The sequence below is a fragment of the Pipra filicauda genome, unplaced genomic scaffold (genome assembly GCF_003945595.2).
Source record: "Pipra filicauda isolate LSUMZ 115617 unplaced genomic scaffold, ASM394559v2 scaffold172_size1731463_pilon, whole genome shotgun sequence".
NCBI lineage: Eukaryota > Metazoa > Chordata > Aves > Passeriformes > Pipridae > Pipra > Pipra filicauda.
Window position 1 is genome coordinate 1,333,939 of NW_024104240.1, and position 19,112 is coordinate 1,353,050.

The 19,112-nt window shown below is 51.8% G+C and overlaps 1 protein-coding gene across 3 annotated transcripts; it reads left to right on the plus strand.

Annotated features, from left to right (window-relative positions):
• The first annotated feature begins 6,638 nt into the window (after nt 1-6,638).
• On the plus strand, nt 6,639-17,459 carry KCNA2 (potassium voltage-gated channel subfamily A member 2). Of its 3 annotated transcripts, XM_039379679.1 has the most exons (4): nt 6,639-6,655; nt 7,544-7,788; nt 8,725-9,111; nt 9,892-17,459. In XM_039379679.1, the coding sequence occupies exon 4, from the start codon at nt 9,973-9,975 to the stop codon at nt 11,470-11,472; it is 1,500 nt and encodes a 499-aa protein (XP_039235613.1). In that variant the 5' UTR covers nt 6,639-6,655; nt 7,544-7,788; nt 8,725-9,111; nt 9,892-9,972; the 3' UTR covers nt 11,473-17,459. The 3 variants fall into 3 exon arrangements, with proteins under 3 accessions (XP_039235613.1, XP_039235614.1, XP_027606417.1); XM_039379680.1 differs by lacking the exon at nt 6,639-6,655 and having other exon boundaries at nt 7,465-7,788; XM_027750616.2 differs by lacking the exons at nt 6,639-6,655; nt 7,544-7,788 and adding an exon at nt 7,816-8,040.
• The last annotated feature ends 1,653 nt before the right edge of the window (nt 17,460-19,112 follow it).

Below are 19,112 nucleotides of genomic sequence, written 5' to 3' on the forward strand. Positions count from 1 at the left end.
CTTTCAGCCATGACTTTTCCAGGATGCTGTAGAGGGGCTCTTCCAGCTTGGAGTCAGGCTCTTAAAGGTATTTCCCTGCTCCTCAAACTGTGCCTTGCTAAGGAGCCCTTTTTCTAGACACTTCACTTCCTATTTTTTGAATGGATGGTAGCACCCAAAGGGATTTTCCTTTGTATCCCAACCAGTGAGGCATTACATCCTTTTTCGAGGGATGCTGTCCATCCCTCTGCTCCACATTTATCCATGGGACTGCTAAGGTTGTAATTTCCCCCATGGAAATCTCCTTTACTTTACAGCACCTTGTCCAGGCTATTTGTTTTTATTCAATTGACTTGTTTCTTTGACCAGTGCTGCAGTCCCAGCCTCTCATCCCACTTGTCTGCAGGGTCCCAGGTCCTGAGGATTTAGGTGGTTGTTTCTCCTCTTCTGTATTTGGGAAGGGTGGAAACAGTTTTTATTTCCTGCTCTGCCAGTAGTTGGTGTGTCACCTCTTGGTTTGTCCTGATGGCAGGAAAGGAAATATTGCCTTGGCTTCATGGGATTGTGGAAACTATGGAATCAGAGGACGCTGCAGGGATGGTCACTCCAGAGAGTGATGGGAATTTTGAATGGTCCTTCCTGCAAACACAATCATTTCCTTTATACAGCAACTTTTCCACAGCCCCAGAGGATTTAAGAACAAATCAAGGGAACCACCAGGATCTGCACCACAGATCTGAGCTGCTCTTGCCCAAGGCACTAGGGCATCACACCAAGGCATGTGGGTGATGCCACAGCTCCCTTCAGTGCCAGCAGTGACAGCCCCGGTGGGCGCTGCTTGTCTGGGAAAACGTGACCTGGAAGCAGAGGGTGGGGAGGGGAAGAAAGGGAAGCTGTGGCTAAAAATAGCTATTTTTGAAATAAATGGATGAAAAACTCTTTGAAGAAATGAGGGGAGAGGGGGAGTGTTTCCGTGGAAACGGGGAAGTCTGTCTCTTCCTAAGAGAGAGGGTGGGAAATGAAGAAATAGTAAATACAGGAATGACGGGGAAGAGGATTCTGTGCGGCATTCCTGAGGGATCGAGGAGAGGGGATGTGGGGTCTGAGCTCATTTAGGACCCAGGGGAAGCAGATCAGGCTCTGACAATGCCTGCTCAGATAGCCTGGGAATGTCACCTTGTTTGGTATCCTTGTCACCTGGGACCTGCCCGAGTTACCTTGAGAACAGCGAGCCCAGAGCTGGGGACACGCAGGGCCAGGGCAGTGTCACCACGATGGGGCATCTCCTGCCACCCCTGGGGGCTCAGCAGAGGTGATAAAATAATGATTATCCTCCAAATGCCTTGAAAAAGTACACAAAGTCTTGTATTTTTTCTTCTGGGAATTTTCCACCATGGCATGGACATTCCGAGGGGATACCAGCAGGGAAGGGAATTGTGCTGGGCAGCAAAGGCACAGGGGGGGTTTGGCTGCATGGTGATGGCAGCCAGGGGCTTATGGCAAGATTAGGGACCAGGTGGAGAAGGCATGGGATTTGGCACGGCTCCCAGCCTGGCATGATCCACAACTAGGCCCATGATGTGGCCCTTGTTTTGGCACAGCTCAGAATCTGGCACAGATTGAGGACTGGCCTAAGCCAGGATTAACACTAAAAAGAGGGTCAATTTAGATTCCATATAAGGAAGAAATTCCTCCCTGTGAGGGTGGGGAGGCCCTGGCACAGGTTGCCCAGAGAAGCTGTGGCTGCCCCATCCCTGGGAGTGTCCAAGGCCAGGTTGGACAGGGCTTGGAGCAACCTGGGCTAGTGGAAGGTGTCCCTGCCCATGGCAGGGTTGGGACTGGATGAGCTTTAAGGTCCCTTCCAGCCCAAACCAGTCTGGGATTCCATGATTTGTCTCACCATTTGGCATGGCCATGGGGCTGCCACGTCCCAAAACTTGGTGCAGGGCAGGAAAGCTCAGTGACACTTTGTGCCACTCCATTCAGTGCCATCTCATGGCTGAAGCTGCCCCCTGCCACCGTGCCCACAGTGCCATCACGCCTGCCCCAGAGGGAAGGCATCCCCCAGCCCAACCATCCCCACTGTGGCTTCATCTCCCTGCACATCTCTGAGAGGGAGGACGAGAAGAGGGAAATCCTCCTCTCAAACCACTTTTCCTCCTGGCTCATTTGCAGTCCTGCTGCTCCTCAGGAGGGATGAGTGTCTGGGGTGTTGGAAAAAATCTCACCCCATTCTATGGCTCAGATCTGACCTTCAGCCAGGCAGGAACAGACCTGGGAGTTTGGACTGACAGGAAGCTGAACAGGAGCCAGAGTGTGCCCAGGGGGACAAGAAGGCCAGTGGATCCTGGCCTGGCTCAGGAACAGGGTGGCAGCAGGAGCAGGGCAGTGATTCTGCCCCTGGACTCAGTGCTGGGGAGGCCACCCCTGGAGTGCTGTGTCCAGTTCTGGGCCCTCAGCTCAGGAAGGACATGGAGGGGCTGGAGCAGGGCCAGAGGAGAGCAACGAGGCTGGGGAAGGGACTGGAGCACAAGTGCTGGGAGGAGAGGCTGAGGGAGCTGGGGCTGTTCAGCCTGGAGAAGAGGAGGCTCAGGGGAGACCTCCTCACTCTCTGCAACTCCCTGACAGGAGGGGGGAGCCGGGGGGGGTTGGTCTCTTTTCCCAGGCAACCATCAGCAAGACAAGAGGGCTCGGTCTTGAGCTGTGCCAGGGGAGGGTTAGGTTGGATATTAGAAAGAATTTCTTTGCAGGGAGGGTGCTCAGCCATTGGAATGGGCTGCCCAGGGAAGTGGGGGATTCTCCATCCCTGGAGGTTTTTAAGATAAAACTGGATGTGGAACTTAGTGCCATGGTCTAGTAACCACAGCAATAGTGGATCAAGGGTTGGACTTGATGATCTCGGAGGTCCCTTCCAACCCAGCTGATTCTGTGATATGATTCTATAATTCAGCAGCTCTTGGCCCTCACTCAGCACCAGGAGACACTTGGGGCTGAGACCCACAGGCTCTAAAACCAGTGTCTGCAGAAAGCCCTCACGCTGCCTGCAAGGAGGTCACTGATTCCTTTCCTGTCCCTTGATTTGGCTTGGCCCGTCCTTTCTGTTTGTGCAAGTGAAATAAAGTGGCTTTGAGAGCCTTTTAACTGAAGAGGTTGGAGCAGCTCAGGTGGGAGACACCCTCCAGGCCTGACGCCCACCCTGTGCCAGCCCAGATCCATTAGTTCTGCTGGAGCAGCTGCTCCATGGCATGAAATATTCACAGTCATCTCAAGAGCTGAAGTTCTTTTTACCATGTTCTGGTTGAGCTAAAAGACTTTTATTTCAATGAGTAGTGCCCAGCTCCTCTCCAGTCCAGGATGCTCTGTCCAGGCTGGTGGAGCATCTTTGGAGGCCCAGCAACTCAGTGGCCTTGACCAACTGAGAATTCAGACTGAACCCAAAGGAGTTATTTTTAAATAACTGGATATTTTGTTATTAAAAAAAAACTTGGAGAAATACAGAAGGGGAAGGTATTTAATGTTAACTTTGTAGATAGGTGATTTTTGCTGGTTTTCCTTTGGCTCTTGTGCCTTCCCAGGGACCAGAAGATCTTCTCAGGAACCAAGAGATTTTCCCAGGGGTTAGGAGTTCCTCCTAGTATCCAGGAGGTTCTCCCAGGGACCAGGAGATTCTCTAGAAGATGCTCCCAGTATCCAGGGGATTCTCCCAGGGACCAGAAGATTCACCCAGGAACCAAGAGATTTTGCAGGAGATCCTCCCAGTATCCAGGGGATTCCCCAGAAAACCCCCCCAGGATCCAGAGGGTTCTCCCAGGGACCAGGAGCCCCGCCCAGCATCTTTTTTTTGCTTTGCTCCTCCTTCCCCACATCACTCCAGGCAAAGCCCCAAACCTTCCCCTGTCTCCCTGGGTGGGGGAAGCTGCTCTGACCTCTCTCATCACAGTATTTTGGGATTCACCAGCAGCATCTGCTATGGAAGCTCTCCTGTTCCGTGGGGCTGTGTCACTTTGTTCCCAGGCTGTTCATTTTTAGACACGGTGCCACCATATCGGGGTCACCCATGTCTCTTGGCGTCCCCTCCTCTCGTCACCACCCGAAGGGGTGGGTGAGGGGGTGCTGGAGGTCTGAGAGCTCCATCCTCTGACGTTGGCAGTGTGTGGGAGGTCAGATGCTTTCCCTGGAGGTGGCTCACAGTCCTGGGAACTCACTCACAGCTTTCACAGCTCCTAAAATGACACAAGGCCCAGTTCTGTCAACCCCTTCATCTGGGAAGCCGTGGTTGGGATGGAGATGGGGCTCAGTGACTGGCCCTGTCCAACCTCGCTGGGCACCACGGGCGAGCCTTGGTCCAGCTTGGATGCTCTTTCTGGGATGGCTGCTGGCATCCACTCCAGCCCTCACAGTCCCTCTGCCTTTGCAGGGGCTGGGATGGGGTCCCCAGGAGTGACACCACGGGGAGATGTGACCATCTGGGGCTATGCAGGTGTGCAGGTGGTGGGACAGGGTCTGTCCTCTTTGGAGACTTTCTCCCACCCCTGCCCTTGGCATCTGCAGGTGCCCACCCTGGGAAATGGGGCTGGGTATGAGTCTGGTCTCCCAGTGACACTGGCACTGGGAATCTGACTGCTGTTCTGGATGAGGCCAGTCCTGAGGATAACCCTGCCCTGTGGTTTTAATAAATCCCTCACAGCATCACATCCCAGAGCACCTCCCAGCGCACCACCCACCACCAGCCGGATACGGGAGGGGGGAAAGGTGGGAAAAAGCACATTTTTTCTATTTGTAGGTGGTCTGCAAACTCACAAACAGATGGTCTGAAGCCTTGAGGGCTTCCCTGGGAATAAAGACAGTGAAACAAAGAGAGATCATGTGTTTCCTGATGGGACCTGGATACCGAATCTCCTGTCCCTGGGACACGGGGGATCCTCCTTCTGGCGTGGCTGTTGGCATCTGCTCCAGCCCTGAAGTCCCTCTGGCTTTGCAGGAGGTGGGATGGTGTCCCCAGCAGGACACAAAGTGCCTTTCCCAGCAGCACGCACGCAGATGGGGTAAGATTTCCACTTTGGGTGTCTATAAAATCCATTGAGATGGAAATGATTCAGAAGGAAATTATTATTTCATAATAATATTGATGCAAAGACGTCGGCTGGTTAAATCCTTGGGAAAGAGCCAAGTGGGTGCAGAACTCCAGTTTTCCAAAGGGCTGGGATATGTCTGGAGCAGTGAGCGTGGCTGGAGGAGGTGAGTGCAGACACACAGACAATAACAGCTTCACAATTAGGAGAGTAAATGAGGAGAGAACATCACTCACTCTGGAGAAATTCCCCTGATTTTCTGGAGTTTGGCTCTTTGTTCAGAGCTGGTGCTGTTTAGGGGACAAACTCCCCCTGCTATTGCAGACAGCAGGAAGAGAAAGTTGGAATTTCAGCTCTACTGGAATTGTTCCCTGCCCAGCCTCAGTTTCTGCATATTGCATAAAGATTAGCCTGGGGCAAGTCATTTTTTGGATTCAACCTACCCTACTCTGGCAGATCCGCCTTCAGAAAAGGCTAAAATGTTGCAGATGACATTAAAAACCCTCACCCAGAGTAGCCTCCTTCCCAGTTGGATGCCTGCAGGAGGGAAACATGGAGTGCCAGGGCTGTCTGCAAAGGATTCACAGTTTTTCCATAGGGCTAGACATTAATTTTCGATATTGGGATCTGGCTGGGGCTTGTGGAAATACAATTTTTGTTTCAGGATGAAGAGTGATTGCATCCCCCAGTGCTGCACCCGCTCTCTGTCTGTGCCTCCTGCTGCTCTGGGACCTTTAGGGAGCTAAAATAATGTCCCCACATCCCCATATCCCCCCGGATCACTGGGCACTACACCGAGCACTGATTTGCTCCAGTATTCAGGGGAGTCCACGCCCTCCATCCCACCTTAGGGTGTCTCTGGAGTGATCACTGTCTGAAATTGCTCCATACAAATTTGACCACTGTGTATGGGAAGAGAAACATCCCCCATTTCCCTCCTCCAGCGCTCATGTTTCTGGGTGTTCAGGAGCCTTGTGGGACTCCCTGATGCTTTTTGTGGGACCACGAGGGGATGGCAGAGGGGTCCAAGCAGATGCATCTCCCTTGTGCCTAAAGGCAGGGGTTGATCCATAGGTTTTATATGTTTGTAGGAGCTTGGCCATGTCCTTCCTTTGGGGTGGGAGAAGCCTCCCCGCGAAGGGACCTCAGTAAAGGCAAAGGGATACAAAATAATTGCTTTTCACGTTCCCCACCCCAGCCAAGGGCAAAGCAGAGAGTCCGGTCCTGCCCCATCTCCTTCCCCAGAGCTGCAGGGAGCTGCTGCTTCTCCATCCCCCCGTTCTCCCCAGCAGATCCAGGCTATTACCAGGGCTATGGTATGGATTGGAGCCGCATGGTAAAGCAGCATCGTGTATCCAGGGATATGATTATTTCCCAGTGGTTGAAATCTAGGTCTCTTGCTTGGGAGGAGGGGTGCGGGGTGGGGGGGAAGTGGGTAGGGGGGGAGACGCTCGTATTAATCTTATGAATATTCACGGTGAAGCTTTGCTGGCTTTGGAGGTTGAGTCCGGGGTAGAGTTTGGGGGGCCGGGGGTGAGAGGTGCCGGCAGTGGCGCGGAGCAGCTGCTTGTGCATTCGCTGCATGCCTGACTGCAGAACCCAGTGTAAGTTGGTGCCTTTTTCTCTCCCCCCCCCCCCCATCCCGGCATCCTTCCCCTCTTCCCGCTGCTCCCCTGCTTAAATAATCCTGGCCAGGAACGGTGCAAAAGGAGGGACTTTTGATTTTAGACGCAAACACGACCCCAAATCTCACCCCTCCGAGACGCAGCCATGGCTCCTGCCTGCAGTGCGGGCAGGGAGAGAACTCCGGGGCTTTGGGCAAATCTTCACCACCTCCATCCCCCCACCTCCTAAATTTGCATGAATTAACCCTAAAAATGCTTGGGGGGGAGGGGGGCGGAGGTTATTTGCCAGGAAGGCAGGTGATGGGGAGAAAGTAGGAGAAACTGAGTACTGGGATAGGTGATGTCAACTCAGACGATGTCGTAACCCTCTCCATTGAGCATCACTGCTTGGAGTCAGAGAAAGAAGCCCAGAGCCCATGACAAATAAAATCAACCTGTTAAAATAAGAAAAAAAAGGAAATCTCTGTGCTGTTAAACAAATTCGAGGTGTTTTGGAAAGGGAGGAAGGGGAGGAGAGAATTTACGGACAGGAGAAAAACCTGATTGTTTATTAGAAAAATAAATAAAATCTTGAAGGTTGGTTGATTTTTTGGTGACATGGGCATTTGTGGCTGCCGGACCTTTCCTGCAGGAGCAGAAAGATGGTGTTTGTGGTGTTCTGGTATGATGCTTGGAGGAGCCAGGGAAGGTCAAATCCAGCTAAACTCCCGAGTGAGTCGCTGGGGAGCGAGTGGTGGGGAGGCAGATGCAGGAAAAGGAGAAAAACTGGGACAAATGTGACCTCCCCTCCTCTGGGCCTGGCAGAAAAGGGTTAAGAAAAGCGGTTGAATGCTGCAAGCCTCGTCAGGGTTGTACTATTTTTTCTAGTGCATACGGAGAAGGGAGAGGAGGGTTGCACGGAAAAGGGAAATTTCCAAGAAAAGAGGGATCTGCGGCAATATCTGCACCTCAGGGGATGAAGAGAGGAACCAACGGGCATAAATGGCCTGGAGCCGGCTGAAATCTTCGCCGAGGAGATTGGCACCGCGGGGTTATTTTCCACCTGCCTCCCCTACCCATTTCTGTAATCCTGGCTCAAAGTAGACAAGTCGAGTTGGAGCTGAAGAAGGGAGGTTAGAGGGGTTTTTATTTCATTGGGAGGGGAGAAACAAAAAAAAAAAAAAAAAAAAAAAAAAAAAGGAAGCAAAAATGAGAGGTTGGTTGTGCCTCCCCGGGTTGAGCATCTCCGTGGCGCGAGGCAATGCAGGATGATCCGGAGGAGCACTCGCCGGGAGCAGGGATGTGAGGATCCGGCACCCACCGGGGACACGAGCCTCAACATCCCCAGGAGAAATTTCACCCGGCGGAGTCGAATTCCCACGGGGGTGGGTCGGCCGGGGGGGAGCGTTGGCTTTTGGGAGGACGGGGAGGGTGGATGGAGGTCGCGTGGGTCGGGGCCTACAGTGTGGGTCCTTGGAGCTGCCAGCGGGGGGCAGGGGGCCTTGAAGGGGGACACGCAGGGACCGCTGGGGGGGTTCGATCTGGTGGATGAAACCGGAGCCTACCGAATTACCGGGGGACGCGACGCAGCGCCCTGAGTGCCGTGCCCGGTGGGTGCCGTGCCCGGTGGGTGCTGTGCCCGGTGGGTGCCGTGCCCGGTGGGTGCTGTGCCCGGTGGGTGCTGTGCCCGGTGGGTGCCGTGCCCGGTGGGTGCCGTGCCCCGTGGGCTTGGCGGTGGTGGGGACCCTCCGTGGCTTTGCAGAGCCTCAGCGGCGGGGGGGCTGCGTCGTTCCCCCCCCTCCTGCGCCTGGCACCGGCTCCCCCGGGCAGCGGCCCCGCGGTGCCGAGCGGAGCGCAGGGAGATGGAGCTCTGGCTTTTTGGGCTCTGGCTTTTTCCGCCCTGGCTCTAGCGCGCTCTCGCCCTCGGCTCGCGTTGCAGTGCGGGGCGGGCGAGCAGCGGGCAAACAGCTCGCGGGGAGGAAAAAAAGGGGTACCCGGAGGAGCCGCGGCTTTGCAGATGCTCCTCTGGAACGTCCAGCAGCTTGTTACCTTCTCGGTGTTTTTTCCAGGCGATGCCACACCTCCCGAGGACACTGGAGACATCGGGTTTTGCTGAGCTTAGCAGCTTTTCACCGTCGTACCAAAGGCATCAGACAGACGCTCATCTGCCCTGAAGTGCATATCTGCAACAGCTCCCGGGAAGACTCTGTCTCTCTGTCTCTCTGTCTCTCTTTTCTCTCTCTCTCCAGTCCAAACCATTACAAGACCTGACTTCCACCATCTGGGAATTTAACCCCTCTTATGTCCCTTCTCCTTTTTCTACGATGACTCACCATTATTTTTAACTTTGAAGAGAGAGGAAATTATGGGGATCTTGGAAGCCTGTATTTCTCTCTAGGATTTCCCCGGGGTCAGATAATCGGTGTTACTAAGAGACTAAGATTTGGCTTCTCCAGGTAATGTGATTTGTTTTCTGTGTGCCATGGTGGTTTGCAAAGGATGACAGGAGCCGGGACACCAGCGGCCGAGGAGGGGGACTGCGGTGGTCCACGGGGAATCGCTGGCTCCGCATTCCAGAGCTTGGCTGCAGGCAGGGAGGGCAGCATGTCGCCGAGCCGCTGCTTCGTGGCTAGGGCAAGAGGATTGGGAAGGTGTTAAAAGCCGAGTTCGAGTTTTTCTGGAGGGTCGATTGCCTGAGATCGCACGGTTAAATGTTAATTAACCCTTCACTGCATGCCTGGGAATGAGCTGAGCCCGGCACCCCCTGGGGTCCCCTTGCCACTTTAGGGCTGGATGGGGTTATTTTTCTCCCTTCCTTTCTCTTCCCTTCCCCCTCTTTGTTTTTGGTTTCTTTTTTTTTAATTGGAATTTTGATTTTTAGCCAAGAAAAAAAAAGCCCTGCTTTGCCAATGCCAGTTTTTCCGTGCTGGTTTTGAACAGGTGATGGTTCCTCAGGTGTTTTCTCTGTTCCACCTAATGGGTTTAGATGAGAGTTGTTGAACTCTGTATCATAGAAGGCAAATTAACCCCACAAGAAAGGGCATAGACATGCTAGCGAAGGGATCTGCTCTCCTCCCCCCAACTTTATTCCATCTCTCTCTTTCTCAGCAGGGGTGATTTTCTTTCTCTTTTTTTTTTTTTTTTTAAATTTTTTGTTTCCTCTTTTTTTTTTTTTTATCTCATCCCTTTGCCTTTTCATGAGACTCTTTCAACCCTACGTACCTGTCCTTCTGCAGGATAGTAGCCCTGCCCTGAACCTGATCCCACCACTGGGTCCTGGGAAGAGTTTAGCATAAGGATTTCTTTGAAACCCCAATATGACAGTTGCTACTGGAGATCCTGCAGATGAAGCTGCAGCTCTTCCCGGTCACCCGCAGGACACGTATAACCCTGAGACCGACCATGAGTGCTGCGAGAGGGTGGTCATCAACATCTCGGGGCTGCGCTTCGAGACGCAGCTCAAGACGCTCGCCCAGTTCCCAGAGACCTTATTAGGGGATCCTAAAAAGAGGATGAGATATTTCGACCCTCTCCGGAATGAGTATTTCTTTGACCGGAACAGGCCCAGCTTCGATGCGATTTTGTACTATTACCAGTCTGGGGGGAGGTTGAGGAGGCCGGTTAATGTGCCCTTGGACATCTTCTCGGAAGAGATTCGATTCTATGAACTGGGGGAAGAGGCAATGGAGATGTTTCGAGAGGACGAGGGCTACATCAAAGAAGAGGAGAGGCCATTGCCTGAGAACGAGTTTCAGAGACAAGTGTGGCTGCTCTTTGAGTACCCCGAGAGCTCAGGCCCTGCCAGGATTATAGCTATTGTCTCCGTCATGGTGATTTTAATCTCCATCGTCAGCTTTTGCTTGGAAACATTGCCCATTTTTCGGGATGAGAATGAAGACATGCATGGCAGCGGGCTGAGCCACCTCCCCTATTCCAACAGCAGCATGGGGTACCAGCAGTCCACCTCCTTCACAGACCCCTTCTTCATCGTGGAGACACTTTGCATCATCTGGTTCTCCTTCGAGTTCCTGGTGAGGTTTTTCGCCTGCCCCAGCAAGGCTGGATTTTTTACCAACATCATGAACATTATTGACATCGTAGCCATCATCCCCTATTTCATCACCTTAGGGACAGAGCTGGCCGAGAAGCCAGAGGATGGCCAGCAAGGCCAGCAAGCCATGTCCTTGGCCATCCTCCGAGTCATCCGCTTGGTGCGGGTCTTCAGGATCTTCAAGCTCTCCCGGCACTCCAAGGGGCTGCAGATCCTGGGGCAGACTCTCAAGGCCAGCATGCGGGAGCTGGGCCTGTTGATATTCTTCCTCTTCATCGGCGTCATCCTCTTCTCCAGCGCCGTTTACTTCGCCGAGGCCGATGAGAGCGAGTCCCAGTTCCCGAGCATCCCCGACGCCTTCTGGTGGGCTGTGGTTTCCATGACGACTGTTGGCTACGGAGACATGGTCCCCACAACCATCGGGGGGAAAATAGTGGGTTCCTTGTGTGCCATTGCCGGCGTATTAACGATTGCCTTACCAGTGCCCGTCATAGTGTCCAACTTCAACTACTTCTACCACCGGGAGACGGAGGGAGAGGAGCAGGCTCAATATCTGCAAGTAACCAGCTGCCCAAAGATCCCCTCTTCCCCTGACCTAAAGAAAAGCAGAAGTGCCTCTACTATTAGTAAGTCTGATTATATGGAGATTCAGGAAGGCGTAAACAATAGCAATGAGGATTTTAGGGAGGAGAACTTGAAGACAGCCAATTGCACCCTAGCTAACACAAACTATGTGAATATCACCAAAATGCTAACCGATGTCTAGTAGCTAAAATCTAGTAATGTATTTAAAGCTGAAGTGGAACAATTGCAGATATTGAGTGCTGCTCTGCATTGTAGTTAACACAGTATTTTCTACGGTGTATATTTGGTTCTGCATGGGAAGCAATAGCTGTGTAAGTTACTTTTAACCTTCTATTTCCACACTGAATAAGCGTCTGTGCAAAAAAAAAAACAAACCACAAAAACAAACAAACCGACAAACTAAACCCAAACCGTTTTGTTGCCCTTCTCCCATCCCAGGCTTGTGGGTTTCCGAAGATATGGGAGGTATTTCCAGCAGCAGGATGGGGATACGAGGGGCAGCTCCAGGCTGTGCCAGATCCCTGTCCGGGGTGACGACCACCTCCCAGGGAACGGCTGGGAAAGGTCAGGCAGAACTTGCTGAAGGGACGATGCGGGCGAGTGTCCGGATTGCTGGAAGGCTCAGGTTTCCACCCTGGGAATGCCAAGCCCGGCCGCGTCGCCCAGGCTCGTGTTTCATAACTGAAAATGCTGCATGCTGCAATAGTTTCAGCCACTGCAGTGTGCCAGTGTGAGGCCCAGGGGAGGGATAATTAGTGTGACAGCACATTATTTATTAAGTCTTAAATTTTCTGTGCCAGGCATCGGGAGGGCCGGGTAAATAAATCAAGCGCTTGGATTTTAGTATTTCTTCAGATAACACTTCCATCCCTAATATTTCCAGGCTCACCAAAGACATCTCCACTAATATATTGAAAATGAGTTGGAAAAAGCATCTTTTTTTACATCTATATATAAAACTGGAGCAACTATGCTGTGGCCTATAATATATTTATACTGCAGTGAAATTTAACCAGTAATACAGTACAGCTGCATGGATATTTGTTGCATGAATCTGAATATTTAATACACACACAAATATATATTTTCTTAGTAGACTATACAATATTCATGTTTATAGTGTTTATAGATTCTCCGGTGGCTCAAAGGAGATTCATGGGAGTTCAAAAATCCCAACTATAGTTAAAAACAGGATGGAGAAGGCATGTGCTGACAACAGTTGGATAGGTAACAAGGCAAAGCCTGAGTGTCTGAGCATTCAGACCCAAGAGCCAACTAGTGCAACGGAAGGTGAGCTGAAAGTTAAACACCTGCACTCATTATGGGGCGAGTAATTAGTCATTAATCTTGGTGTCAGGAGCAGAAACCACGGAGGATCAGAGAGGGCACCAGGAGCAGGTGGAATTGCTCTCTTGGCTTGTTTGTTCAGCAGTTTTCAGCCGTTCCTGTATAATTCTTGTGTGTGTGTATGTAGATATTTAGAGAGCGACTACAGGGCCGAATCCTCAGCAAACAGAGCTCTTGGGGCATCGGGGATTTCCTGATTTAGGGGTGCTGGGATGGTGGGACACGGGTTGGAGCAGGATGACCTACCCCGTGGAGCCCACGGGATCACCGGGGCAGGGCGTGTTTTGGGTTGGAAAACTCTTTTTCAACCACACAGAGCCCTAGGGCTGGGGGTTTATTTCTTTATGATGGAGAGGGCATGTGCTGGGGGTGGGCTGGATCTGAGCTGGTGCCTCTGAGCCTTTGCTTTACCTTCTTCCAAGGTTTTTAGAGCAGTGAGTTGGGGTGCAGAGAGCCTGAGTTTGTCTCTGCTTCTTCATCCCTGCTGGTATTTGGGGATGGGAGCTGTTGATCCAGGGGGATCTTGTCTGCTTTCCCCATTCCCGTCTGGGTTTCCTTGTGTCTCCCTCATTGCTGACAATCCCCAGGGACAGGTGTCCTGTTCCTCTGATAGGTCAGGGGAGAGGGATGAAAATCTCTGTCAAGGTCGTGGTCAATCAAAGCCTCCCTGGGCTGTGGAACAAGGTTCAGTTGGGGTGAATTTGGGCTGAATTGGGGCACAGTCAGTGCTGTACCACTGCATGAAGTGTGGGCACAAGGAAGGAATCCTCTGGCAGAGCATATGGGGGAGGTCAGAGACCCTTCCTGAGCTCAGAGAGGAAAACTCTACTAAATAACAATAAACCAACCGGTGCTAACATATTCTACAGCAATGGTTCCAAATGATGCTCTGGGGCCAGATCTTGTGCTGATGTGGCTTCCTTCAGCCAGGTGGAAACACTCCTCAGTTTTGTTGGCTTGGTTGGTTGATTGATTCCGGCCTGGCTATAATTAATACCATGGCTTGTGCACGAGAGTCCTGCCTTCTGTTTGGGGCAAAGGACCAGCAGCATCCAGGGGTTGGGGCTCAGTGTGCTCAGCACCACGGGGCACCCAACCCCTCTTTCATCTCATTATATTGGGAGCCTTCTGCTCCCACTTTCCTGCAGCAGCTTGGGAACGGGAGCTTCTGAAACCCACACACCCCCCAACCCTCCCCCCCCCAGAAATCAACACAATCAAAAGCAATAAATTTTGACTCCTGAAGCTCATCATGTTGGATGGGGCAGGGCTGGCAGGAGTCTCCAGCTTGGGCACAATTCCCGGGGCAGTCAGCCAACTTCCATTGATCCAGCTCCTGGTGGGTCCATGGAGACATGAGCTTGCACAGGGAAGCTGCTGGATGTGCTGGGATGCTGCTCACCCACCTCTGGGTCCCTCCACAGCTGGTGATCCCATTCCCGGTCTTGCTGCACGTTTTTTGGGATTCTGTCAGTCGGTGAGACTTGGCAAAGTGCCTGGTTGTGAGCTTGGGATGGTTTGGGATGGTTGGCCAAAGCCTTGGGTGCACGTTGGGAGCGTGAGTGCCATTGTGGGTTGGTGAGGAAGAAGGTTGTGTTTTCCTTTGGGTAGGTGGTGTTTTGGGAATATTGTTCTCGTGGGCTTTCCAAGGCCGGGCGGGAGGGGAGAGCGGATCCGTGAGCAGGATCAGTCACATCCAAACCTTCTCACCAAACTGGGGGGCCCAGCTGCCTTTGGAAGCCCCAGAGGTGCATTCCAGTGAAAAATGGGGCCGAAGAGCAAGAGGCCACTCTCCTGTTGTCACCAATGTGTGCTGACATCTGTCCCCACGGCAGGGCTGGCACAGCCAGTCCTTCCTTGGGACAGATCCTGCACCTCTTGCACTGACCCCAGCAGAGGTTCCTGGGGAAAACAAGCCCTGGTGGGGGATTGGCTCTGTTCTGCACTTGTTTGGGAAACAGGGCAACCAACCAGATCAGTGCTCAGATGTTTGTTCAGGGTGGGAAAGGTCGGGGGAGGCCGTGGCTGGGAGGGATCTGTCCGTCTGCACAAAGCAGAGGGGTCCAGATTTCTCCCTTGCACACAGAAATGGTTCTCCTATAGCTTTTAATGGGATTTGTGCCTGCAGGTCGGAGCTCTAGTGCTATTTCTAGCTTTGCTTCTGACTCACTGATGTGATCTTGAACCAGTTTTTCGGGAGGAGAATGTGATATTTTTTCCTTTTCTTATTTTTTTTTCTCAAGGAATTTGGTTTCAGAGGCTCTGGGCCTGTTTCTGTGGAGATGCTGAGCACCCCAACCTCCTCTTGACTCTGAAAGGGTGCAAAAATGAGCTGCAGAATGGCTCAGACTGAGGATGCTAAATTAGGGACCGGGAAAGGGGGGGTGTCCCACCATCCATGTTTGATTGCATGAGGCCGCTTAGTGGAGGTGGTCTGGTTCCTTTCCTCCTCCTGAGGAGAAATTTGCCTCTCTGCAGGGTTGGGATGGAGGACTGGAGCTCTCTGGTCTGTGGAGGTGCTCCTGGAGGAGAGAGCATGTCTCTCTTAGATTATCCTTTGTGCCACAGTTTTGGAGAGATGGAAAACTGGGATTACAATGTGGGTTGTCTTCTACACCCAACCTCATGCCCAAGCCTTCCAGCAACCCATCAACCCTTTAATATCTTCCAAAATCTCTGCTAAGAGCAATGGGTGAGGCTCAAATACCAGCTGGATGCTACCATGTGATTAGGAAAAAATGATCTGTGTTTTATTGGAAAAATTAATCTCTGCAGAGAAATTTTGTGTCCAAGTCCTCCAGATTTGAATAGTGAGCTATAAGAAGAAGAGGATCTCTAGATTGGCGTGATGAGAGTGTGGCACGTGGGTGTATAAATATGGGCATATTTGTGCATAAATACACAGAAGGAGAGAAAAAGACAGAGGAGGAGGAGATATTTCAGGAAGGGCCTTGCTTTGTTATCAGATAATTCCTGGGTCAGCCCTTGAAATCGCTGCCAAAATCTTGTAGCTTTCCCAGAGCTTGCAAAACACTTGGGGATGGGTCCAAGTGAAGGAGAGCTGGATTTGGCTTTGGAAGCAGGAGTTTCCCAAGGGGTTGGGGACGTTCATCTCCTTGCAACCCTCTGCAAACCAGCAGTCTCTGCTCCTGATCCTGAATCCCCACCTTGGGCCCATCATGACCATTTCTGTGAGTGTGCAGGGAAAGCCAAGGAGAAGTTGAAGGTATTTGGTGGTGATGCAAGTGCTGTGCTGCACCAGGTGGGGTTTTGAGGTTATTTTTTTTAATGGGTGGATTTAAGTCCCTTGAACTATGGCAACTTTTGGTCCCAGTGTGGTAGCTCCTATTTGGAGCCAGGGTAGGGTTATCATGGAATTATGGAAGGGTTTGGTTAGAAGGGACCTTAAAGGCCACTCCCTGCCATGGGCAGGGACACCTTCTACTAGACCAGGTTGCTCCAAGCCCCGTCCAACCTGGCCTTGAAACCTTCTCTCAAGGTCTACACCCAGGGGTGTAGTTTTGTCTATGATAGTTGTCCGTGGTGGTTATCCATGGTAGTTTTCCATGGTGGTCATCCATGGGAGCTGGTCAGTGTGCTGCCAGGGTAAAAAGGGCTGAGAAGAAAGGAGTCAGCCCCAAAGCATTTTGTTGTGCACCTAAAATAAGGCTATGGCTCTCTCTTTGCACCCCTGGCAGCGTCTGACCTTCTCCACATCTATCACATCCCTCGGTTGCTCCTGTTGGGCACCAGCTGCTGCCAATACCAGGAGGCCCAAAGGGGGACACGGGTCTCCCCCAGGGTCCAGCCTCTGGCCAGAGCCCTGCCCTTCCCCAGCCCGTGGCCTCAGTGTCCCTGTGACGTCACTGCCCAAATTCCATCCCCCTGCTCAGAACGGAGCTCTCCGACCCTGCCGCATCCCATTCGAGGGGAGAGGGACCAGCCTCCAGTGATGTGGATCCTCCCTGGGAGCACAGCACTGATTTATACCCAGGGACAAGATCCCCCAGCCCAGCCGTGCGTGATGAGAGAGAAATTCCGTATCCGTGTTTTTCCTCCGGAGAGGGGATGGTTTGGCTTGTAGGAGCTGCTGGACATTGTGTAACCACCCAAGGGCCACACACGAGGTACTGCGTCCCCTCCCCAGCCCTGCCTGGCTGTCCTGAGCTTGGGGTTGGTCTTTTGGGGTTTGGGGTTTTTTTTGATTATTATTATTTTTTAATATCTTCTGCTGCCTATAAGACTGTAATTACCGGTTTGCTCTCGCTCCCTCATTGCTTGAGACCACGCTCTTGTCCTCCAATGTCATCCCCAAACAGCAAGGGGAAAAAAATGGGTATTGGATCAACCCTGCATGTGGTGCCTAATTCGAGCGAATCGATAGGAAGAGGAAATCCAAGAAGGACTCATCCTAAGGATGCTGGAGCTGAACCTTTTGTTTCCATGGTTACGGGAGAAATGGGACCAGGAATGGAGAGAGGCCTATAAACTGGGAGGAATTTCAAGTCATTTAACCATGCGTTTGCTAGACAAAAAATTTAGACACCAGCTGTACCTGAATTGCACAGTGTTTATAGACGTTCCTGCTCTTATTGACTGGGGGGGTGTCTGGGGGGTCGGGTGGAAAGGGGTGAGGGGCCCCCGAGTCAATAAGGCTGCCCGTTGTATATAGGTATATAGATCTGTGTACATACATATCCCAAATGAGCATTTGCTGTCTGGTTTATCATGAGTGTATATAATTTATTCTTCACAAAGTATCACGATTTTTGTAAATATTGGCACTAATTAAGAGAAAATAAATATGTATATTATTGAGGAGTTTGATATCGGCTCTGTGGAGGGTGGGAGAGGAAAAGACGAGTGGTTGTATTTTTGATGTGTTTTCATCTACAACTAAAACCTTCTGTGAGAAGAGAAATAATCAGTTTGAGCCACGGAAAAATCAGTTTGTGCTCCAACATCAGCCAGTTTGCAGGGGCTGGTGGAGGGGGAGATGCTCAGGGAAGAGCTGATGGATCTTGGTGATAGACTCCAGGATTACGGACACGCTGCATGGTGTGTACGGCATTCCCACGGGATTTGCTCCAAAAAGGATTCCAGCTCCAGGGGAGGGGGCTGGAAGAGGGGTCAAACCTGCATTCCCCATCGTTCTCCACTCCTCCAGCTTGGATATCAGCCATGTCCATGAAGGTAATGGAGAATGGCTGCTGCTGGGGGATAAACCTGCTCTTGGAAGCTTTGTGGGCACCCAAAGGGTGGTTTTTAACCTGATGGTTCCTCTTGGAAGAGGGAGAAGCAAATAGGCAGGGATGGTGCTGGTAGCATATCCTCTGCAGGGTTACAGGCCTTGTATCCTTGGAGATGTCTCCTAGAGGGGAATGGAATCTTGCAGAGGAATGGTTTGTTTGTCCATCCCCAGGGAACAGCTGTAACAATATTTTCTCTTGCTGTTTTCTCCTCTCCTATGAGTGTCTTGGGGCAGCAAAGGGCAGGGGAGGCTTTGGGGGCCCTTGGTGCTCATGTTTGGGGGTTTATCCATTTGCTTGGTGGCTTTCACAGGCAGCATGGCTGCTCTGGGTTCCCTTTCTTACAGGGTAGAGCCGAGGTTACCCCCCTACCTGTGTTCATGGGATGGAGATGAAACACAAGAGACCAAAGAGGTCTCCATCTCTCATGGATGGGTTGGTCCTGCTCAGCTCTGGGAGGTGGTAAACCAAGAGTTAGTGCTAAACCTCCATCTCAACCTACCCCAAATCCCCTCACACTGGTCATGGAGAAGCCCCTGGTATGGGGCTCAGAGTCTTGGGTTCAAGTGTCACTTGTGCCAGCGTGGCCACTGTGTGACCCAGGGATGTCATGTCCCATCCCAGGCTCAGTTTCCCCGTCCTTAACAACTTCCTCAGCTGCCTCCAAGGACCCAGCAAATCGCAGATCTTAATATTAGGACAATGAAAATGCATGAAGGGGTGGCTGAACCCATGGATGGATGTTGTTGGGGGGAGAGAAAGTGTTTAAGAGCAGCCAGTTACAAACATATAAGTACAGAAAACCATCAAAGAGCAAAAAAATTAACAGAAGCATTTATGGGCAATGCACCCTGAACAAAATGTCCGTGTTTGCCGTAATGCTGAGTGGAAGCAGCCCCCAAACTGGACCAGTTTGTGCTTCTCAGCCCCATTTCCAAGCCCAGAAGATGCTCCAGCCGGTTTGGCAGATGCCAAACCCTTCCCTTCTCAGTGTCCTGTTGGTTGTGGGCCCATAAATACCTAAACACCAAGTGGAACAAGTAGTTTGCAGAACCATCTGCTCTGCACAGGCTCTCCAGAGCTGCGGCAGGAGGATGCTGTGAGGGAGACTCGGTAATTATTTTAAATTGTGGGAATGCCAGCGTGTGGCACCATCCTGGCCACGCTCCGAGGATGTGGGAGATGTCATCGGGGTGTTGCCGCCTCCTCCAGCCGACCTGCTTGT